This window comes from Rhopilema esculentum, chromosome 14 (genome assembly GCF_057945365.1).
Source record: "Rhopilema esculentum isolate cy_ngs chromosome 14, ASM5794536v1, whole genome shotgun sequence".
Lineage (NCBI taxonomy): Eukaryota > Metazoa > Cnidaria > Scyphozoa > Rhizostomeae > Rhizostomatidae > Rhopilema > Rhopilema esculentum.
In genome coordinates this window covers 10,773,216-10,797,089 of record NC_142828.1, presented here as the reverse complement: position 1 = coordinate 10,797,089, position 23,874 = coordinate 10,773,216, and the positions used below count along the sequence as shown (strand labels likewise).

Here is a 23,874-nt window from a genome sequence, read left to right as displayed (position 1 = left end):
AGTGTGTCCTGTTTTTCAATACCAGCAAAAGGCATATTATTATTAAATTGGGTCGGTATAACTCTCATAGCTGACGGTTAAAAGCCCATTTGATTTGTCAAACCTGTTATGATGTGTCCATCGGGTTTGCTGAAACTTTGAAAGCTACACAAAACTTTGATGAAAGGCTGGACATCGTTAAATGTGCTCAAGATACAGTTGCCATTTTTTTCTTCTCACTTTCATTGCAAATTCTGAATGGCATACGATTTGTTTTGTAGTTGAGCCTTGCATCAATGCTGCCGAAATTGGATTCATTGTCGACTCGTCTGGAAGCCTGAGGAGAGACTACGGCAAAGAGAAAGAGTTTGTGAAAATTCTAGCCGACTCTGTAGGAATCGAAGAAGGTGGAAGCAGAGCCGGTATTATCACATTCAGCTACGATGCTGAGCTCAGTGTCAAACTATCAGATTTTAGAACTACTGCACAGTTCAATGAGATTGTAGATAAACTTCCGTTTATGGGTTACACGACTAGGATTGACAAAGCTCTCACACTGGCCAAAGACAAACTTTTCCAGCAGTCTACAAGCGCTGGTCGTGTTTTGCCGAAAATCATTTTCTTGCTAACAGATGGTCGACAAACAAGAGATCAAGATGCCGTTGACCCAGCCACAATTGCTTCGGAGATTCGCATGCAGTTTGGCGCTAAGACGTTTGTCATTGGCATAGGAAGAAGAGTAGACCCACCCGAGTTAAATCAAATTGCAGGAGATAGTTCCAACGTCTTCCTTGCTAAGGGCTTCAAACAACTCAATTCTGCTCCGTTCGTAAACAAGGTCGCTGAAATGTTTTGCCGTTCAGGTGTGTAACTAAGGGTGCAGCCTGTTTTTAGTGTAACTGAAATTTGAATTGTAGATTGTAGATAGGAGATTGTCTTTCATATCTAGTCGAGAAACTGTTTCGAATGGCAATTACCTTGTTAGTTGGCATTGTTACCTTGAACTTGTGATACATACTTTGTACATGTTTCCATTGAAGCTCGTAACTAGAGCAGAATACGCAATTTGTACTCAAATACAGCCAGGTATAATATTTTTACTTTCCTTTTCGACAGCTGTACCATTAGCGGATCCTGGGTTGAACATGTGTAAGTCGAGGGTAGACATTGCTTTCGTAGTCGACTCGTCAAAAAGTATGGCAACGCACTATGATGAGGCAAAACTTTTCGTAAAGGAGATGGCAAGAAGCTTCGATCTGTCTGCAGACGGAACTCGTGCAGGTATCGTTGTTTTTGGCAACTCCAGTCGAGTGAGCATGAAGTTTTCTGACACAAAGAGACTTGAAGACTTTGAAGAGACTGTAGACAACCTTGTGCTGCTTGGTGGAGATAGGAGAATGGACAAAGCGCTTGAGCTTGCTTTCGACGGTATTTTCAAGCCAGAACATGGTATGAGACCTGAAGCAGCACAAGTGATAGTTTTGCTGACAGACGGAGTGCAGTCTAAAGATGCTGGAGCACAGGCACTCCTGCAGGCAGCTCTGCCCCTGCACGAATCAAAGATCAAGGTTCTAGCTGTGGGGGTGGGAGGAAATGTGAAAAAGGAGGAGTTGCTGAGAGCTGTCAAATCTGAAAATGATATTTACATTGCAAACGATTTTGATCAGCTTTCTTCAGGAGCCTTCGTCGATGCAGTTGCTACTGCTTCATGCATAAAGGGTATGATGTTATTTTTGATGTAAAATGTAGTTTTCAAGTTGCTTGAGTTGCTTGACCAGACATTCAGCCATGCCCTCTACTTGAGAGTACGTACGTTTATAAATTAAGTGAGTAAAGGCAACGAAAAGAGCTTGTAGGCGGCAACCATTGCAAACAACCATGCCCTTCTTTTGCCAATATCTTAGTGTTAGTGTTCAGCAAAGTGCACTGTTCATTATTGTTTGTCTTGTTTTGCCTGTAGGTCCAGTATGCAAGAATCTAGTGGACGTAGGTTTCGTCGTCGATTCGTCTGGTAGTCTGAGGCGCGAATACCACAAAGAGAAAGAATTCGTAAAGAGGCTTGCCGAAAGCTTAGATATATCACCAAATGGAAGTAGAGCTGGCATCATCACATTTAGCTGGCACACAGAGCATAGTGTCAAGCTGAATGAGCACCAGGATGCGCGTACGTTCATGAATGCAGTTGATAGTCTCCCAATGTTTGGCCGAACGACGAGGATCGACAAAGCCTTGAAGATGGCAAGGGACGAAATGTTCAGCAAAGGAAACGGTGGCCGCGATGGCATTCCCAAGCTTCTCGTTCTCCTCACAGACGGGTCACAGACCAAAGACGCTGATGCGGTAGATCCCGCACTTATAGCTGACCAAATAAGAAACAGTGGGGTAATATTGATTGTAATAGGAATTGGGAAGGAAGTAAACGAGCAAGAATTGCTAAGCTTGGCTGGTAAGGCATCTAATGTTTATCAGGCATCAAACTTTGACGAGCTCATGTCCAACAAGTTCATAGATGGTGTCTCAAAAAGCAGCTGTGAGCAGGGTAAGTCCACTGAATCTACCATTTCAAATTTTTTTTAATAAACAGTATTTATACGTTTATACATACATAAATATATATATATATATATATATATTTAGCCTGAAATTTGTAATTAGTTGTTGCATTCTCTTTCAACAGGAGTTGCTTAATGTGTACGATGAATCACACACTCTTCTTCGACTTTGAGAAATTTTAGCACTGTTAAAATAAAATTTGACTTTGTTTGCTTGATTGACTCCCTGAACACGTCTAGTACTTAATTCTAACCGATCTGTTTGCTTCATTGTGTTATTCCATTGTCAAATATGTTGCAGTATTTCCTTTTGTTGGTGAAAATTGTAAACTACATCGATGAAGTTGACGTTTTCCTTTGCTGCTTCTTTTTCAGCTGCAAAGCCGTTTGCATGTGAAATACGTGCTGATCTTGGCTTTGTCTTTGATGGCTCGGAAAGCATTGATGATTCAGCGAAAAGCAGGCAAAAGGCTTTCGTTAATGCTGTTGTTGGCAGCTTCAAAGTCAGCAAGGAGAACGCTCACGCAGGTATTATTGTAACAGGAAATGTGCCAAAACTAGCTATACGGCTGGGAGAGCACGAAAGTATGACAAACTTCGAGGCTGCTGTAGACAAAATGACAGCCGTGGGGGGCAAAAATCGACTAGATAAGGCTTTGTTGGCAGCGTATGACGAACTGTTTAACGATTCGAACGGGGCCAGGCTGGACGTTCCTCAGATCCTGACGGTGATAACGACTGCAATGTATTTGGACAAGGCTGATGGCAATTCTCTAGCTTTAGCAGCAAGTCGCTACCATGAAGCCGGAATTAAATTACTTGTTTTGGTAGCAGGCAAAGACGCAAATAAAGAGCTTCTAAACAAATTAGTTCAGTCACCAACTGACATATTTTATGTGGAGCGATTCGATGAACTGAGAGAGAGAACGCTTGTAGAGGCCATAGCAAAGAGTGCATGTAAAGAAAGTGGTAAGAATGGCGAATTCAGCCATTTATTTTAGGGGTATACCTATGCTTTGTCGAATTTTGTATTTCAATCGACACTGGAAGCCTTTTAAAATATTATTTAAACAACCGTTTCTTTTTGTTTTATTCGTTTAGTTGTTAAATGCAAGAACGTCGCAAATGTTGGTTTCATTCTCGACTCTTCCGGAAGTCTGCGCCGTGAATATGACAAAGAAAAGGAATTTGTCAAAGAACTTGCAAAATCATTCGGTATATCAGAAGCAGGAAGCCGTGCCGGTGTGATTACGTTTAGTTACCATGCAGAGCTGAGCATCCCCGTTGACAAATTCAAGAATATAGATGACTTCAATAAGGCGATCGATAGTATTCCACTCATGGGTTATACAACGAGAATCGATAAGGCTCTTCGCCTTGCCAAGGAAAAGCTCATGGTTGGTGCTCGAGAAGACGCGCCCAAATTGGTGTTCCTTCTAACTGATGGTTCGCAAACTCAAGACGCTGGTGCTGAAAATCCAGATACTATTGCAAAAGAGCTGCGCGACCAAGGAATAAGACTGGTTGTCATTGGAATCGGCAGAGGTGTAAAGCCAGATGAACTAAAAAGAATAGCAGGAATTGAAAGCAATCTCTTCTTTGCAGCGGATTTTGATAAGCTCAAGTCAAGCTCGTTTGTTCAAAATGTCTCTAGTGAGGGTTGCAAGAAAGGCAAGTTTCCTTAACATACGCAAGTACATAAGTCAGTTGACTGCAATAAAGCATCCTCTGTCATATGTCTTTATTCGTTTATTCGTGAATGTTGCATTTGGTTATGAAAAGAACTTATTGCTACACTTTAACCTGCTCTCTTCACATATTCAATAGCATGTTATGCATGTTGCATGAATGTAATTTTTTCTTTGTTTTCCAGCTGAGGATCGTGTAGAATGTAAAGCTGTAGCCGATGTTGGCTTCATTGTCGACTCGTCAGGCAGTCTGGCCCGTCATTACGCAAAAGAGAAAGAGTTTGTAAAGCTCGTTGCAAGAAACCTTGATGTTTCTGACAGAGGTAGTCATGTCGCAGTGGTGTTGTTCAGTTATCATTCTGATCTGAGTATCAAGTTCTCGGATTACAACAATGCAGATGGTTTCGGTAGAGCTGTTGATAATCTGCCTCTAATGAAAAGCACTACTCGTATCGACAAAGCATTGAGGACGGCTTACAATGAAATGTTTAGCGAAAGAAATGGAATGAGGATTAAAGTTCCAAAGATACTTGTTCTACTTACTGATGGTGAGCAGACTAAAGATGCTGATGCGGTGTCACCTTCGCAAATCATTCAAAAATTCCACGATGCCGATATCAAGGTAATCGTTGTCGGTATTGGCAGAGGTGTTAACCCAGCTGAGCTGCGCACCTTGGTAAAATCACAAGACGACTTGTACTTAGCCAAAGACTTTGAGCAGCTGAAATCTACAGAGTTTGTTGACGGCATTACCGGATCTGCTTGCCTGCAAACCAGTGAGTTTCTCTATGCAAATAATATGTCAAATATTGTGTTAGCGTTTGAGCAAGCCTTGAATACAGTGTGTCCTGTTTTTCAATACCAGCAAAAGGCATATTATTATTAAATTGGGTCGGTATAACTCTCATAGCTGACGGTTAAAAGCCCATTTGATTTGTCAAACCTGTTATGATGTGTCCATCGGGTTTGCTGAAACTTTGAAAGCTACACAAAACTTTGATGAAAGGCTGGACATCGTTAAATGTGCTCAAGATACAGTTGCCATTTTTTTCTTCTCACTTTCATTGCAAATTCTGAATGGCATACGATTTGTTTTGTAGTTGAGCCTTGCATCAATGCTGCCGAAATTGGATTCATTGTCGACTCGTCTGGAAGCCTGAGGAGAGACTACGGCAAAGAGAAAGAGTTTGTGAAAATTCTAGCCGACTCTGTAGGAATCGAAGAAGGTGGAAGCAGAGCCGGCATTATCACATTCAGCTACGATGCTGAGCTCAGTGTCAAACTATCAGATTTTAGAACTACTGCACAGTTCAATGAGATTGTAGATAAACTTCCGTTGATGGGTTACACGACTAGGATTGACAAAGCTCTCACACTGGCCAAAGACAAACTTTTCCAGCAGTCTACAAGCGCTGGTCGTGTTTTGCCGAAAATCATTTTCTTGCTAACAGATGGTCGACAAACAAGAGATCAAGATGCCGTTGACCCAGCCACAATTGCTTCGGAGATTCGCATGCAGTTTGGCGCTAAGACGTTTGTCATTGGCATAGGAAGAAGAGTAGACCCACCCGAGTTAAATCAAATTGCAGGAGATAGTTCCAACGTCTTCCTTGCTAAGGGCTTCAAACAACTCAATTCTGCTCCGTTCGTAAACAAGGTCGCTGACATGTTTTGCCGTTCAGGTGTGTAGCTAAGGGTGCAGCCTGTTTTTAGTGTAACTGAAATTTGAATTGTAGATTGTAGATAGGAGATTGTCTTTCATATCTAGTCGAGAAACTGTTTCGAATGGCAATTACCTTGTTAGTTGGCATTGTTACCTTGAACTTGTGATACATACTTTGTACATGTTTCCATTGAAGCTCGTAACTAGAGCAGAATACGCAATTTGTACTCAAATACAGCCAGGTATAATATTTTTACTTTCCTTTTCGACAGCTGTACCATTAGCGGATCCTGGGTTGAACATGTGTAAGTCGAGAGTAGACATTGCTTTCGTAGTCGACTCGTCAAAAAGTATGGCAACGCACTATGATGAGGCAAAACTTTTCGTAAAGGAGATGGCAAGAAGCTTCGATCTGTCTGCAGACGGAACTCGTGCAGGTATCGTTGTTTTTGGCAACTCCAGTCGAGTGAGCATGAAGTTTTCTGACACAAAGAGACTTGAAGACTTTGAAGAGACTGTAGACAACCTTGTGCTGCTTGGTGGAGATAGGAGAATGGACAAAGCGCTTGAGCTTGCTTTCGACGGTATTTTCAAGCCAGAACATGGTATGAGACCTGAAGCAGCACAAGTGATAGTTTTGCTGACAGACGGAGTGCAGTCTAAAGATGCTGGAGCACAGGCACTCCTGCAGGCAGCTCTGCCCCTGCACGAATCAAAGATCAAGGTTCTAGCTGTGGGGGTGGGAGGAAATGTGAAAAAGGAGGAGTTGCTGAGAGCTGTCAAATCTGAAAATGATATTTACATTGCAAACGATTTTGATCAGCTTTCTTCAGGAGCCTTCGTCGATGCAGTTGCTACAGCTTCATGCATAAAGGGTATGATGTTATTTTTGATGTAAAATGTAGTTTTCAAGTTGCTTGAGTTGCTTGACCAGACATTCAGCCATGCCCTCTACTTGAGAGTACGTACGTTTATAAATTAAGTGAGTAAAGGCAACGAAAAGAGCTTGTAGGCGGCAACCATTGCAAACAACCATGCCCTTCTTTTGCCAATATCTTAGTGTTAGTGTTCAGCAAAGTGCACTGTTCATTATTGTTTGTCTTGTTTTGCCTGTAGGTCCAGTATGCAAGAATCTAGTGGACGTAGGTTTCGTCGTCGATTCGTCTGGTAGTCTGAGGCGCGAATACCACAAAGAGAAAGAATTCGTAAAGAGGCTTGCCGAAAGCTTAGATATATCACCAAATGGAAGTAGAGCTGGCATCATCACATTTAGCTGGCACACAGAGCATAGTGTCAAGCTGAATGAGCACCAGGATGCGCGTACGTTCATGAATGCAGTTGATAGTCTCCCAATGTTTGGCCGAACGACGAGGATCGACAAAGCCTTGAAGATGGCAAGGGACGAAATGTTCAGCAAAGGAAACGGTGGCCGCGATGGCATTCCCAAGCTTCTCGTTCTCCTCACAGACGGGTCACAGACCAAAGACGCTGATGCGGTAGATCCCGCACTTATAGCTGACCAAATAAGAAACAGTGGGGTAATATTGATTGTAATAGGAATTGAGAAGGAAGTAAACGAGCAAGAATTGCTAAGCTTGGCTGGTAAGGCATCTAATGTTTATCAGGCATCAAACTTTGACGAGCTCATGTCCAACAAGTTCATAGATGGTGTCTCAAAAAGCAGCTGTGAGCAGGGTAAGTCCACTGAATCTACCATTTCAAATTTTTTTTAATAAACAGTATTTATACGTTTATACATACATTAATTTATATATATATATATATTTAGCCTAAAATTTGTAATTAGTTGTTGCATTCTCTTTCAACAGGAGTTGCTTAATGTGTACGATGAATCACACACTCTGCTTAGAATTTGAGAAATTTTAGCACTGTTAAAATAAAATTTGACTTTGTTTGCTTGATTGACTCCCTGAACACGTCTAGTACTTAATTCTAACCGATCTGTTTGCTTCATTGTGTTATTCCATTGTCAAATATGTTGCAGTATTTCCTTTTGTTGGTGAAAATTGTAAACTACATCGATGAAGTTGACGTTTTCCTTTGCTGCTTCTTTTTCAGCTGCAAAGCCGTTTGCATGTGAAATACGTGCTGATCTTGGCTTTGTCTTTGATGGCTCGGAAAGCATTGATGATTCAGCGAAAAGCAGGCAAAAGGCTTTCGTTAATGCTGTTGTTGGCAGCTTCAAAGTCAGCAAGGAGAACGCTCACGCAGGTATTATTGTAACAGGAAATGTGCCAAAACTAGCTATACGGCTGGGAGAGCACGAGAATATGACAAACTTCGAGGCTGCTGTAGACAAAATGACAGCCGTGGGGGGCAAAAATCGACTAGATAAGGCTTTGTTGGCAGCGTATGACGAACTGTTTAACGATTCGAACGGGGCCAGGCTGGACGTTCCTCAGATCCTGACGGTGATAACGACTGCAATGTATTTGGACAAGGCTGATGGCAATTCTCTAGCTTTAGCAGCAAGTCGCTACCATGAAGCCGGAATTAAATTACTTGTTTTGGTAGCAGGCAAAGACGCAAATAAAGAGCTTCTAAACAAATTAGTTCAGTCACCAACTGACATATTCTATGTGGAGCGATTCGATGAACTGAGAGAGAGAACGCTTGTAGAGGCCATAGCAAAGAGTGCATGTAAAGAAAGTGGTAAGAATGGCGAATTCAGCCATTTATTTTAGGGGTATACCTATGCTTTGTCGAATTTTGTATTTCAATCGACACTGGAAGCCTTTTAAAATATTATTTAAACAACCGTTTCTTTTTGTTTTATTCGTTTAGTTGTTAAATGCAAGAACGTCGCAAATGTTGGTTTCATTCTCGACTCTTCCGGAAGTCTGCGCCGTGAATATGACAAAGAAAAGGAATTTGTCAAAGAACTTGCAAAATCATTCGGTATATCAGAAGCAGGAAGCCGTGCCGGTGTGATTACGTTTAGTTACCATGCAGAGCTGAGCATCCCCGTCGACAAATTCAAGAATATAGATGACTTCAATAAGGCGATCGATAGTATTCCTCTCATGGGTTATACAACGAGAATCGATAAGGCTCTTCGCCTTGCCAAGGAAAAGCTCATGGTTGGTGCTCGAGAAGACGCGCCCAAATTGGTGTTCCTTCTAACTGATGGTTCGCAAACTCAAGACGCTGGTGCTGAAAATCCAGATACTATTGCAAAAGAGCTGCGCGACCAAGGAATAAGACTGGTTGTCATTGGAATCGGCAGAGGTGTAAAGCCAGATGAACTAAAAAGAATAGCAGGAATTGAAAGCAATCTCTTCCTTGCAGCGGATTTTGATAAGCTCAAGTCAAGCTCGTTTGTTCAAAATGTCTCTAGTGAGGGTTGCAAGAAAGGCAAGTTTCCTTAACATACGCAAGTACATAAGTCAGTTGACTGCAATAAAGCATCCTCTGTCATATGTCTTTATTCGTTTATTCGTGAATGTTGCATTTGGTTATGAAAAGAACTTATTGCTACACTTTAACCTGCTCTCTTCACATATTCAATAGCATGTTATGCATGTTGCATGAATGTAATTTTTTCTTTGTTTTCCAGCTGAGGATCGTGTAGAATGTAAAGCTGTAGCCGATGTTGGCTTCATTGTCGACTCGTCAGGCAGTCTGGCCCGTCATTACGCAAAAGAGAAAGAGTTTGTAAAGCTCGTTGCAAGAAACCTTGATGTTTCTGACAGAGGTAGTCATGTCGCAGTGGTGTTGTTCAGTTATCATTCTGATCTGAGTATCAAGTTCTCGGATTACAACAATGCAGATGGTTTCGGTAGAGCTGTTGATAATCTGCCTCTAATGAAAAGCACTACTCGTATCGACAAAGCATTGAGAACGGCTTACAATGAAATGTTTAGCGAAAGAAATGGAATGAGGATTAAAGTTCCAAAGATACTTGTTCTACTTACTGATGGTGAGCAGACTAAAGATGCTGATGCGGTGTCACCTTCGCAAATCATTCAAAAATTCCACGATGCCGATATCAAGGTAATCGTTGTCGGTATTGGCAGAGGTGTTAACCCAGCTGAGCTGCGCACCTTGGTAAAATCACAAGACGACTTGTACTTAGCCAAAGACTTTGAGCAGCTGAAATCTACAGAGTTTGTTGACGGCATTACCGGATCTGCTTGCCTGCAAACCAGTGAGTTTCTCTATGCAAATAATATGTCAAATATTGTGTTAGCGTTTGAGCAAGCCTTGAATACAGTGTGTCCTGTTTTTCAATACCAGCAAAAGGCATATTATTATTAAATTGGGTCGGTATAACTCTCATAGCTGACGGTTAAAAGCCCATTTGATTTGTCAAACCTGTTATGATGTGTCCATCGGGTTTGCTGAAACTTTGAAAGCTACACAAAACTTTGATGAAAGGCTGGACATCGTTAAATGTGCTCAAGATACAGTTGCCATTTTTTTCTTCTCACTTTCATTGCAAATTCTGAATGGCATACGATTTGTTTTGTAGTTGAGCCTTGCATCAATGCTGCCGAAATTGGATTCATTGTCGACTCGTCTGGAAGCCTGAGGAGAGACTACGGCAAAGAGAAAGAGTTTGTGAAAATTCTAGCCGACTCTGTAGGAATCGAAGAAGGTGGAAGCAGAGCCGGCATTATCACATTCAGCTACGATGCTGAGCTCAGTGTCAAACTATCAGATTTTAGAACTACTGCACAGTTCAATGAGATTGTAGATAAACTTCCGTTTATGGGTTACACGACTAGGATTGACAAAGCTCTCACACTGGCCAAAGACAAACTTTTCCAGCAGTCTACAAGCGCTGGTCGTGTTTTGCCGAAAATCATTTTCTTGCTAACAGATGGTCGACAAACAAGAGATCAAGATGCCGTTGACCCAGCCACAATTGCTTCGGAGATTCGCATGCAGTTTGGCGCTAAGACGTTTGTCATTGGCATAGGAAGAAGAGTAGACCCACCCGAGTTAAATCAAATTGCAGGAGATAGTTCCAACGTCTTCCTTGCTAAGGGCTTCAAACAACTCAATTCTGCTCCGTTCGTAAACAAGGTCGCTGACATGTTTTGCCGTTCAGGTGTGTAACTAAGGGTGCAGCCTGTTTTTAGTGTAACTGAAATTTGAATTGTAGATTGTAGATAGGAGATTGTCTTTCATATCTAGTCGAGAAACTGTTTCGAATGACAATTACCTTGTTAGTTGGCATTGTTACCTTGAACTTGTGATACATACTTTGTACATGTTTCCATTGAAGCTCGTAACTAGAGCAGAATACGCAATTTGTACTCAAATACAGCCAGGTATAATATTTTTACTTTCCTTTTCGACAGCTGTACCATTAGCGGATCCTGGGTTGAACATGTGTAAGTCGAGGGTAGACATTGCTTTCGTAGTCGACTCGTCAAAAAGTATGGCAACGCACTATGATGAGGCAAAACTTTTCGTAAAGGAGATGGCAAGAAGCTTCGATCTGTCTGCAGACGGAACTCGTGCAGGTATCGTTGTTTTTGGCAACTCCAGTCGAGTGAGCATGAAGTTTTCTGACACAAAGAGACTTGAAGACTTTGAAGAGACTGTAGACAACCTTGTGCTGCTTGGTGGAGATAGGAGAATGGACAAAGCGCTTGAGCTTGCTTTCGACGGTATTTTCAAGCCAGAACATGGTATGAGACCTGAAGCAGCACAAGTGATAGTTTTGCTGACAGACGGAGTGCAGTCTAAAGATGCTGGAGCACAGGCACTCCTGCAGGCAGCTCTGCCCCTGCACGAATCAAAGATCAAGGTTCTAGCTGTGGGGGTGGGAGGAAATGTGAAAAAGGAGGAGTTGCTGAGAGCTGTCAAATCTGAAAATGATATTTACATTGCAAACGATTTTGATCAGCTTTCTTCAGGAGCCTTCGTCGATGCAGTTGCTACTGCTTCATGCATAAAGGGTATGATGTTATTTTTGATGTAAAATGTAGTTTTCAAGTTGCTTGAGTTGCTTGACCAGACATTCAGCCATGCCCTCTACTTGAGAGTACGTACGTTTATAAATTAAGTGAGTAAAGGCAACGAAAAGAGCTTGTAGGCGGCAACCATTGCAAACAACCATGCCCTTCTTTTGCCAATATCTTAGTGTTAGTGTTCAGCAAAGTGCACTGTTCATTATTGTTTGTCTTGTTTTGCCTGTAGGTCCAGTATGCAAGAATCTAGTGGACGTAGGTTTCGTCGTCGATTCGTCTGGTAGTCTGAGGCGCGAATACCACAAAGAGAAAGAATTCGTAAAGAGGCTTGCCGAAAGCTTAGATATATCACCAAATGGAAGTAGAGCTGGCATCATCACATTTAGCTGGCACACAGAGCATAGTGTCAAGCTGAATGAGCACCAGGATGCGCGTGCGTTCATGAATGCAGTTGATAGTCTCCCAATGTTTGGCCGAACGACGAGGATCGACAAAGCCTTGAAGATGGCAAGGGATGAAATGTTCAGCAAAGGAAACGGTGGCCGCGATGGCATTCCCAAGCTTCTCGTTCTCCTCACAGACGGGTCACAGACCAAAGACGCTGATGCGGTAGATCCCGCACTTATAGCTGACCAAATAAGAAACAGTGGGGTAATATTGATTGTAATAGGAATTGGGAAGGAAGTAAACGAGCAAGAATTGCTAAGCTTGGCTGGTAAGGCATCTAATGTTTATCAGGCATCAAACTTTGACGAGCTCATGTCCAACAAGTTCATAGATGGTGTCTCAAAAAGCAGCTGTGAGCAGGGTAAGTCCACTGAATCTACCATTTCAAATTTTTTTTAATAAACAGTATTTATACGTTTATACATACATTAATATATATATATATATATATATATATATTTAGCCTAAAATTTGTAATTAGTTGTTGCATTCTCTTTAAACAGGAGTTGCTTAATGTGTACGATGAATCACACACTCTGCTTCGACTTTGAGAAATTTTAGCACTGTTAAAATAAAATTTGACTTTGTTTGCTTGATTGACTCCCTGAACACGTCTAGTACTTAATTTTAACCGATCTGTTTGCTTCATTGTGTTATTCCATTGTCAAATATGTTGCAGTATTTCCTTTTGTTGGTGAAAATTGTAAACTACATCGATGAAGTTGACGTTTTCCTTTGCTGCTTCTTTTTCAGCTGCAAAGCCGTTTGCATGTGAAATACGTGCTGATCTTGGCTTTGTCTTTGATGGCTCGGAAAGCATTGATGATTCAGCGAAAAGCAGGCAAAAGGCTTTCGTTAATGCTGTTGTTGGCAGCTTCAAAGTCAGCAAGGAGAACGCTCACGCAGGTATTATTGTAACAGGAAATGTGCCAAAACTAGCTATACGGCTGGGAGAGCACAAAAATATGACAAACTTCGAGGCTGCTGTAGACAAAATGACAGCCGTGGGGGGCAAAAATCGACTAGATAAGGCTTTGTTGGCAGCGTATGACGAACTGTTTAACGATTCGAACGGGGCCAGGCTGGACGTTCCTCAGATCCTGACGGTGATAACGACTGCAATGTATTTGGACAAGGCTGATGGCAATTCTCTAGCTTTAGCAGCAAGTCGCTACCATGAAGCCGGAATTAAATTACTTGTTTTGGTAGCAGGCAAAGACGCAAATAAAGAGCTTCTAAACAAATTAGTTCAGTCACCAACTGACATATTTTATGTGGAGCGATTCGATGAACTGAGAGAGAGAACGCTTGTAGAGGCCATAGCAAAGAGTGCATGTAAAGAAAGTGGTAAGAATGGCGAATTCAGCCATTTATTTTAGGGGTATACCTATGCTTTGTCGAATTTTGTATTTCAATCGACACTGGAAGCCTTTTAAAATATTATTTAAACAACCGTTTCTTTTTGTTTTATTCGTTTAGTTGTTAAATGCAAGAACGTCGCAAATGTTGGTTTCATTCTCGACTCTTCCGGAAGTCTGCGCCGTGAATATGACAAAGAAAAGGAATTTGTCAAAGAACTTGCAAAATCATTCGGTATATCAGAAGCAGGAAGCCGTGCCGGTGTGATTACGTTTAGTTACCATGCAGAGCTGAGCATCCCCGTTGACAAATTCAAGAATATAGATGACTTCAATAAGGCGATCGATAGTATTCCACTCATGGGTTATACAACGAGAATCGATAAGGCTCTTCGCCTTGCCAAGGAAAAGCTCATGGTTGGTGCTCGAGAAGACGCGCCCAAATTGGTGTTCCTTCTAACTGATGGTTCGCAAACTCAAGACGCTGGTGCTGAAAATCCAGATACTATTGCAAAAGAGCTGCGCGACCAAGGAATAAGACTGGTTGTCATTGGAATCGGCAGAGGTGTAAAGCCAGATGAACTAAGAAGAATAGCAGGAATTGAAAGCAATCTCTTCTTTGCAGCGGATTTTGATAAGCTCAAGTCAAGCTCGTTTGTTCAAAATGTCTCTAGTGAGGGTTGCAAGAAAGGCAAGTTTCCTTAACATACGCAAGTACATAAGTCAGTTGACTGCAATAAAGCATCCTCTGTCATATGTCTTTATTCGTTTATTCGTGAATGTTGCATTTGGTTACGAAAAGAACTTATTGCTACACTTTAACCTGCTCTCTTCACATATTCAATAGCATGTGATGCATGTTGCATGAATGTAATTTTTTCTTTGTTTTCCAGCTGAGGATCGTGTAGAATGTAAAGCTGTAGCCGATGTTGGCTTCATTGTCGACTCGTCAGGCAGTCTGGCCCGTCATTACGCAAAAGAGAAAGAGTTTGTAAAGCTCGTTGCAAGAAACCTTGATGTTTCTGACAGAGGTAGTCATGTCGCAGTGGTGTTGTTCAGTTATCATTCTGATCTGAGTATCAAGTTCTCGGATTACAACAATGCAGATGGTTTCGGTAGAGCTGTTGATAATCTGCCTCTAATGAAAAGCACTACTCGTATCGACAAAGCATTGAGGACGGCTTACAATGAAATGTTTAGCGAAAGAAATGGAATGAGGATTAAAGTTCCAAAGATACTTGTTCTACTTACTGATGGTGAGCAGACTAAAGATGCTGATGCGGTGTCACCTTCGCAAATCATTCAAAAATTCCACGATGCCGATATCAAGGTAATCGTTGTCGGTATTGGCGGAGGTGTTAACCCAGCTGAGCTGCGCACCTTGGTAAAATCACAAGACGACTTGTACTTAGCCAAAGACTTTGAGCAGCTGAAATCTACAGAGTTTGTTGACGGCATTACCGGATCTGCTTGCCTGCAAACCAGTGAGTTTCTCTATGCAAATAATATGTCAAATATTGTGTTAGCGTTTGAGCAAGCCTTGAATACAGTGTGTCCTGTTTTTCAATACCAGCAAAAGGCATATTATTATTAAATTGGGTCGGTATAACTCTCATAGCTGACGGTTAAAAGCCCATTTGATTTGTCAAAACTGTTATGATGTGTCCATCGGGTTTGCTGAAACTTTGAAAGCTACACAAAACTTTGATGAAAGGCTGGACATCGTTAAATGTGCTCAAGATACAGTTGCCATTTTTTTCTTCTCACTTTCATTGCAAATTCTGAATGGCATACGATTTGTTTTGTAGTTGAGCCTTGCATCAATGCTGCCGAAATTGGATTCATTGTCGACTCGTCTGGAAGCCTGAGGAGAGACTACGGCAAAGAGAAAGAGTTTGTGAAAATTCTAGCCGACTCTGTAGGAATCGAAGAAGGTGGAAGCAGAGCCGGTATTATCACATTCAGCTACGATGCTGAGCTCAGTGTCAAACTATCAGATTTTAGAACTACTGCACAGTTCAATGAGATTGTAGATAAACTTCCGTTTATGGGTTACACGACTAGGATTGACAAAGCTCTCACACTGGCCAAAGACAAACTTTTCCAGCAGTCTACAAGCGCTGGTCGTGTTTTGCCGAAAATCATTTTCTTGCTAACAGATGGTCGACAAACAAGAGATCAAGATGCCGTTGACCCAGCCACAATTGCTTCGGAGATTCGCATGCAGTTTGGCGCTAAGACGTTTGTCATTGGCATAGGAAGAAGAGTAGACCCACCCGAGTTAAATCAAATTGCAGGAGATAGTTCCAACGTCTTCCTTGCTAAGGGCTTCAAACAACTCAATTCTGCTCCGTTCGTAAACAAGGTCGCTGAAATGTTTTGCCGTTCAGGTGTGTAACTAAGGGTGCAGCCTGTTTTTAGTGTAACTGAAATTTGAATTGTAGATTGTAGATAGGAGATTGTCTTTCATATCTAGTCGAGAAACTGTTTCGAATGGCAATTACCTTGTTAGTTGGCATTGTTACCTTGAACTTGTGATACATACTTTGTACATGTTTCCATTGAAGCTCGTAACTAGAGCAGAATACGCAATTTGTACTCAAATACAGCCAGGTATAATATTTTTACTTTCCTTTTCGACAGCTGTACCATTAGCGGATCCTGGGTTGAACATGTGTAAGTCGAGGGTAGACATTGCTTTCGTAGTCGACTCGTCAAAAAGTATGGCAACGCACTATGATGAGGCAAAACTTTTCGTAAAGGAGATGGCAAGAAGCTTCGATCTGTCTGCAGACGGAACTCGTGCAGGTATCGTTGTTTTTGGCAACTCCAGTCGAGTGAGCATGAAGTTTTCTGACACAAACAGACTTGAAGACTTTGAAGAGACTGTAGACAACCTTGTGCTGCTTGGTGGAGATAGGAGAATGGACAAAGCGCTTGAGCTTGCTTTCGACGGTATTTTCAAGCCAGAACATGGTATGAGACCTGAAGCAGCACAAGTGATAGTTTTGCTGACAGACGGAGTGCAGTCTAAAGATGCTGGAGCACAGGCACTCCTGCAGGCAGCTCTGCCCCTGCACGAATCAAAGATCAAGGTTCTAGCTGTGGGAGTGGGAGGAAATGTGAAAAAGGAGGAGTTGCTGAGAGCTGTCAAATCTGAAAATGATATTTACATTGCAAACGATTTTGATCAGCTTTCTTCAGGAGCCTTCGTCGATGCAGTTGCTACTGCTTCATGCATAAAGGGTATGATGTTATTTTTGATGTAAAATGTAGTTTTCAAGTTGCTTGAGTTGCTTGACCAGACATTCAGCCATGCCCTCTACTTGAGAGTACGTACGTTTATAAATTAAGTGAGTAAATGCAACGAAAAGAGCTTGTAGGCGGCAACCATTGCAAACAACCATGCCCTTCTTTTGCCAATATCTTAGTGTTAGTGTTCAGCAAAGTGCACTGTTCATTATTGTTTGTCTTGTTTTGCCTGTAGGTCCAGTATGCAAGAATCTAGTGGACGTAGGTTTCGTCGTCGATTCGTCTGGTAGTCTGAGGCGCGAATACCACAAAGAGAAAGAATTCGTAAAGAGGCTTGCCGAAAGCTTAGATATATCACCAAATGGAAGTAGAGCTGGCATCATCACATTTAGCTGGCACACAGAGCATAGTGTCAAGCTGAATGAGCACCAGGATGCGCGTGCGTTCATGAATGCAGTTGATAGTCTCCCAATGTTTGGCCGAACGACGAGGATCGACAAAGCCTTGAAGATGGCAAGGGACGAAATGTTCAGCAAAGGAAACGGTGGCCGCGATGGCATTCCCAAGCTTCTCGTTCTCCTCACAGACGGGTCACAGACCAAAGACGCTGATGCGGTAGATCCCGCACTTATAGCTGACCAAATAAGAAACAGTGGGGTAATATTGATTGTAATAGGAATTGGGAAGGAAGTAAACGAGCAAGAATTGCTAAGCTTGGCTGGTAAGGCATCTAATGTTTATCAGGCATCAAACTTTGACGAGCTCATGTCCAACAAATTCATAGATGGTGTCTCAAAAAGCAGCTGTGAGCAGGGTAAGTCCACTGAATCTACCATTTCAAATTTTTAATAAACAGTATTTATACGTTTATACATACATTAATATATATATATATATATATATATATATATATATATATATATTTAGCCTAAAATTTATAATTAGTTGTTGCATTCTCTTTCAACAGGAGTTGCTTAATGTGTACGATGAATCACACACTCTGCTTCGACTTTGAGAAATTTTAGCACTGTTAAAATAAAATTTGACTTTGTTTGCTTGATTGACTCCCTGAACACGTCTAGTACTTAATTCTAACCGATCTGTTTGCTTCATTGTGTTATTCCATTGTCAAATATGTTGCAGTATTTCCTTTTGTTGGTGAAAATTGTAAACTACATCGATGAAGTTGACGTTTTCCTTTGCTGCTTCTTTTTCAGCTGCAAAGCCGTTTGCATGTGAAATACGTGCTGATCTTGGCTTTGTCTTTGATGGCTCGGAAAGCATTGATGATTCAGCGAAAAGCAGGCAAAAGGCTTTCGTTAATGCTGTTGTTGGCAGCTTCAAAGTCAGCAAGGAGAACGCTCACGCAGGTATTATTGTAACAGGAAATGTGCCAAAACTAGCTATACGGCTGGGAGAGCACGAGAATATGACAAACTTCGAGGCTGCTGTAGACAAAATGACAGCCGTGGGGGGCAAAAATCGACTAGATAAGGCTTTGTTGGCAGCGTATGACGAACTGTTTAACGATTCGAACGGGGCCAGGCTGGACGTTCCTCAGATCCTGACGGTGATAACGACTGCAATGTATTTGGACAAGGCTGATGGCAATTCTCTAGCTTTAGCAGCAAGTCGCTACCATGAAGCCGGAATTAAATTACTTGTTTTGGTAGCAGGCAAAGACGCAAATAAAGAGCTTCTAAACAAATTAGTTCAGTCACCAACTGACATATTTTATGTGGAGCGATTCGATGAACTGAGAGAGAGAACGCTTGTAGAGGCCATAGCAAAGAGTGCATGTAAAGAAAGTGGTAAGAATGGCGAATTCAGCCATTTATTTTAGGGGTATACCTATGCTTTGTCGAATTTTGTATTTCAATCGACACTGGAAGCCTTTTAAAATATTATTTAAACAACCGTTTCTTTTTGTTTTATTCGTTTAGTTGTTAAATGCAAGAACGTCGCAAATGTTGGTTTCATTCTCGACTCTTCCGGAAGTCTGCGCCGTGAATATGACAAAGAAAAGGAATTTGTCAAAGAACTTGCAAAATCATTCGGTATATCAGAAGCAGGAAGCCGTGCCGGTGTGATTACGTTTAGTTACCATGCAGAGCTGAGCATCCCCGTTGACAAATTCAAGAATATAGATGACTTCAATAAGGCGATCGATAGTATTCCACTCATGGGTTATACAACGAGAATCGATAAGGCTCTTCGCCTTGCCAAGGAAAAGCTCATGGTTGGTGCTCGAGAAGACGCGCCCAAATTGGTGTTCCTTCTAACTGATGGTTCGCAAACTCAAGACGCTGGTGCTGAAAATCCAGATACTATTGCAAAAGAGCTGCGCGACCAAGGAATAAGACTGGTTGTCATTGGAATCGGCAGAGGTGTAAAGCCAGATGAACTAAGAAGAATAGCAGGAATTGAAAGCAATCTCTTCTTTGCAGCGGATTTTGATAAGCTCAAGTCAAGCTCGTTTGTTCAAAATGTCTCTAGTGAGGGTTGCAAGAAAGGCAAGTTTCCTTAACATACGCAAGTACATAAGTCAGTTGACTGCAATAAAGCATCCTCTGTCATATGTCTTTATTCGTTTATTCGTGAATGTTGCATTTGGTTATGAAAAGAACTTATTGCTACACTTTAACCTGCTCTCTTCACATATTCAATAGCATGTGATGCATGTTGCATGAATGTAATTTTTTCTTTGTTTTCCAGCTGAGGATCGTGTAGAATGTAAAGCTGTAGCCGATGTTGGCTTCATTGTCGACTCGTCAGGCAGTCTGGCCCGTCATTACGCAAAAGAGAAAGAGTTTGTAAAGCTCGTTGCAAGAAACCTTGATGTTTCTGACAGAGGTAGTCATGTCGCAGTGGTGTTGTTCAGTTATCATTCTGATCTGAGTATCAAGTTCTCGGATTACAACAATGCAGATGGTTTCGGTAGAGCTGTTGATAATCTGCCTCTAATGAAAAGCACTACTCGTATCGACAAAGCATTGAGGACGGCTTACAATGAAATGTTTAGCGAAAGAAATGGAATGAGGATTAAAGTTCCAAAGATACTTGTTCTACTTACTGATGGTGAGCAGACTAAAGATGCTGATGCGGTGTCACCTTCGCAAATCATTCAAAAATTCCACGATGCCGATATCAAGGTAATCGTTGTCGGTATTGGCGGAGGTGTTAACCCAGCTGAGCTGCGCACCTTGGTAAAATCTCAAGACGACTTGTACTTAGCCAAAGACTTTGAGCAGCTGAAATCTACAGAGTTTGTTGACGGCATTACCGGATCTGCTTGCCTGCAAACCAGTGAGTTTCTCTATGCAAATAATATGTCAAATATTGTGTTAGCGTTTGAGCAAGCCTTGAATACAGTGTGTCCTGTTTTTCAATACCAGCAAAAGGCATATTATTATTAAATTGGGTCGGTATAACTCTCATAGCTGACGGTTAAAAGCCCATTTGATTTGTCAAACCTGTTATGATGTGTCCATCGGGTTTGCTGAAACTTTGAAAGCTACACAAAACTTTGATGAAAGGCTGGACATCGTTAAATGTGCTCAAGATACAGTTGCCATTTTTTTCTTCTCACTTTCATTGCAAATTCTGAATGGCATACGATTTGTTTTGTAGTTGAGCCTTGCATCAATGCTGCCGAAATTGGATTCATTGTCGACTCGTCTGGAAGCCTGAGGAGAGACTACGGCAAAGAGAAAGAGTTTGTGAAAATTCTAGCCGACTCTGTAGGAATCGAAGAAGGTGGAAGCAGAGCCGGCATTATCACATTCAGCTACGATGCTGAGCTCAGTGTCAAACTATCAGATTTTAGAACTACTGCACAGTTCAATGAGATTGTAGATAAACTTCCGTTTATGGGTTACACGACTAGGATTGACAAAGCTCTCACACTGGCCAAAGACAAACTTTTCCAGCAGTCTACAAGCGCTGGTCGTGTTTTGCCGAAAATCATTTTCTTGCTAACAGATGGTCGACAAACAAGAGATCAAGATGCCGTTGACCCAGCCACAATTGCTTCGGAGATTCGCATGCAGTTTGGCGCTAAGACGTTTGTCATTGGCATAGGAAGAAGAGTAGACCCACCCGAGTTAAATCAAATTGCAGGAGATAGTTCCAACGTCTTCCTTGCTAAGGGCTTCAAACAACTCAATTCTGCTCCGTTCGTAAACAAGGTCGCTGAAATGTTTTGCCGTTCAGGTGTGTAACTAAGGGTGCAGCCTGTTTTTAGTGTAACTGAAATTTGAATTGTAGATTGTAGATAGGAGATTGTCTTTCATATCTAGTCGAGAAACTGTTTCGAATGGCAATTACCTTGTTAGTTGGCATTGTTACCTTGAACTTGTGATACATACTTTGTACATGTTTCCATTGAAGCTCGTAACTAGAGCAGAATACGCAATTTGTACTCAAATACAGCCAGGTATAATATTTTTACTTTCCTTTTCGACAGCTGTACCATTAGCGGATCCTGGGTTGAACATGTGTAAGTCGAGGGTAGACATTGCTTTCGTAGTCGACTCGTCAAAAAGTATGGCAACGCACTATGATGAGGCAAAACTTTTCGTAAAGGAGATGGCAAGAAGCTTCGATCTGTCTGCAGACGGAACTCGTGCAGGTATCGTTGTTTTTGGCAACTCCAGTCGAGTGAGCATGAAGTTTTCAGACACAAACAGACTTGAAGACTTTGAAGAGACTGTAGACAACCTTGTGCTGCTTGGTGGAGATAGGAGAATGGACAAAGCGCTTGAGCTTGCTTTCGACGGTATTTTCAAGCCAGAACATGGTATGAGACCTGAAGCAGCACAAGTGATAGTTTTGCTGACAGACGGAGTGCAGTCTAAAGATGCTGGAGCACAGGCACTCCTGCAGGCAGCTCTGCCCCTGCACGAATCAAAGATCAAGGTTCTAGCTGTGGGGGTGGGAGGAAATGTGAAAAAGGAGGAGTTGCTGAGAGCTGTCAAATCTGAAAATGATATTTACATTGCAAACGATTTTGATCAGCTTTCTTCAGGAGCCTTCGTCGATGCAGTTGCTACTGCTTCATGCATAAAGGGTATGATGTTATTTTTGATGTAAAATGTAGTTTTCAAGTTGCTTGAGTTGCTTGACCAGACATTCAGCCATGCCCTCTACTTGAGAGTACGTACGTTTATAAATTAAGTGAGTAAAGGCAACGAAAAGAGCTTGTAGGCGGCAACCATTGCAAACAACCATGCCCTTCTTTTGCCAATATCTTAGTGTTAGTGTTCAGCAAAGTGCACTGTTCATTATTGTTTGTCTTGTTTTGCCTGTAGGTCCAGTATGCAAGAATCTAGTGGACGTAGGTTTCGTCGTCGATTCGTCTGGTAGTCTGAGGCGCGAATACCACAAAGAGAAAGAATTCGTAAAGAGGCTTGCCGAAAGCTTAGATATATCACCAAATGGAAGTAGAGCTGGCATCATCACATTTAGCTGGCACACAGAGCATAGTGTCAAGCTGAATGAGCACCAGGATGCGCGTGCGTTCATGAATGCAGTTGATAGTCTCCCAATGTTTGGCCGAACGACGAGGATCGACAAAGCCTTGAAGATGGCAAGGGACGAAATGTTCAGCAAAGGAAACGGTGGCCGCGATGGCATTCCCAAGCTTCTCGTTCTCCTCACAGACGGGTCACAGACCAAAGACGCTGATGCGGTAGATCCCGCACTTATAGCTGACCAAATAAGAAACAGTGGGGTAATATTGATTGTAATAGGAATTGGGAAGGAAGTAAACGAGCAAGAATTGCTAAGCTTGGCTGGTAAGGCATCTAATGTTTATCAGGCATCAAACTTTGACGTGCTCATGTCCAACAAGTTCATAGATGGTGTCTCAAAAAGCAGCTGTGAGCAGGGTAAGTCCACTGAATCTACCATTTCAAATTTTTTTTAATAAACAGTATTTATACGTTTATACATACATTAATATATATATATATATATATATATTTAGCCTAAAATTTATAATTAGTTGTTGCATTCTCTTTCAACAGGAGTTGCTTAATGTGTACGATGAATCACACACTCTGCTTCGACTTTGAGAAATTTTAGCACTGTTAAAATAAAATTTGACTTTGTTTGCTTGATTGACTCCCTGAACACGTCTAGTACTTAATTCTAACCGATCTGTTTGCTTCATTGTGTTATTCCATTGTCAAATATGTTGCAGTATTTCCTTTTGTTGGTGAAAATTGTAAACTACATCGATGAAGTTGACGTTTTCCTTTGCTGCTTCTTTTTCAGCTGCAAAGCCGTTTGCATGTGAAATACGTGCTGATCTTGGCTTTGTCTTTGATGGCTCGGAAAGCATTGATGATTCAGCGAAAAGCAGGCAAAAGGCTTTCGTTAATGCTGTTGTTGGCAGCTTCAAAGTCAGCAAGGAGAACGCTCACGCAGGTATTATTGTAACAGGAAATGTGCCAAAACTAGCTATACGGCTGGGAGAGCACGAGAATATGACAAACTTCGAGGCTGCTGTAGACAAAATGACAGCCGTGGGGGGCAAAAATCGACTAGATAAGGCTTTGTTGGCAGCGTATGACGAACTGTTTAACGATTCGAACGGGGCCAGGCTGGACGTTCCTCAGATCCTGACGGTGATAACGACTGCAATGTATTTGGACAAGGCTGATGGCAATTCTCTAGCTTTAGCAGCAAGTCGCTACCATGAAGCCGGAATTAAATTACTTGTTTTGGTAGCAGGCAAAGACGCAAATAAAGAGCTTCTAAACAAATTAGTTCAGTCACCAACTGACATATTTTATGTGGAGCGATTCGATGAACTGAGAGAGAGAACGCTTGTAGAGGCCATAGCAAAGAGTGCATGTAAAGAAAGTGGTAAGAATGGCGAATTCAGCCATTTATTTTAGGGGTATACCTATGCTTTGTCGAATTTTGTATTTCAATCGACACTGGAAGCCTTTTAAAATATTATTTAAACAACCGTTTCTTTTTGTTTTA

The 23,874-nt window shown here is 41.7% G+C and overlaps 1 protein-coding gene across 4 annotated transcripts in view; it reads left to right on the top strand.

Moving 5' to 3' along the window:
• Positions 1–23,874, top strand: part of LOC135696395 (uncharacterized) — a 145,362-nt gene that overhangs the window by 100,628 nt on the left and 20,860 nt on the right. For all 4 annotated transcript variants that reach the window (XM_089112298.1, XM_089112299.1, XM_089112301.1 and 1 more), the window contains 28 exons: positions 261–842; positions 1,096–1,698; positions 1,940–2,518; positions 2,907–3,500; positions 3,633–4,202; positions 4,405–4,995; positions 5,320–5,901; positions 6,155–6,757; positions 6,999–7,577; positions 7,962–8,555; positions 8,688–9,257; positions 9,460–10,050; positions 10,375–10,956; positions 11,210–11,812; positions 12,054–12,632; positions 13,025–13,618; positions 13,751–14,320; positions 14,523–15,113; positions 15,438–16,019; positions 16,273–16,875; positions 17,117–17,695; positions 18,099–18,692; positions 18,825–19,394; positions 19,597–20,187; positions 20,512–21,093; positions 21,347–21,949; positions 22,191–22,769; positions 23,158–23,751. In XM_089112298.1, the coding sequence (XP_088968424.1) occupies positions 261–842; positions 1,096–1,698; positions 1,940–2,518; positions 2,907–3,500; positions 3,633–4,202; positions 4,405–4,995; positions 5,320–5,901; positions 6,155–6,757; positions 6,999–7,577; positions 7,962–8,555; positions 8,688–9,257; positions 9,460–10,050; positions 10,375–10,956; positions 11,210–11,812; positions 12,054–12,632; positions 13,025–13,618; positions 13,751–14,320; positions 14,523–15,113; positions 15,438–16,019; positions 16,273–16,875; positions 17,117–17,695; positions 18,099–18,692; positions 18,825–19,394; positions 19,597–20,187; positions 20,512–21,093; positions 21,347–21,949; positions 22,191–22,769; positions 23,158–23,751 (16,434 nt within the window). The remainder of the gene's footprint in view (positions 1–260; positions 843–1,095; positions 1,699–1,939; positions 2,519–2,906; positions 3,501–3,632; positions 4,203–4,404; positions 4,996–5,319; positions 5,902–6,154; positions 6,758–6,998; positions 7,578–7,961; positions 8,556–8,687; positions 9,258–9,459; positions 10,051–10,374; positions 10,957–11,209; positions 11,813–12,053; positions 12,633–13,024; positions 13,619–13,750; positions 14,321–14,522; positions 15,114–15,437; positions 16,020–16,272; positions 16,876–17,116; positions 17,696–18,098; positions 18,693–18,824; positions 19,395–19,596; positions 20,188–20,511; positions 21,094–21,346; positions 21,950–22,190; positions 22,770–23,157; positions 23,752–23,874) is intronic.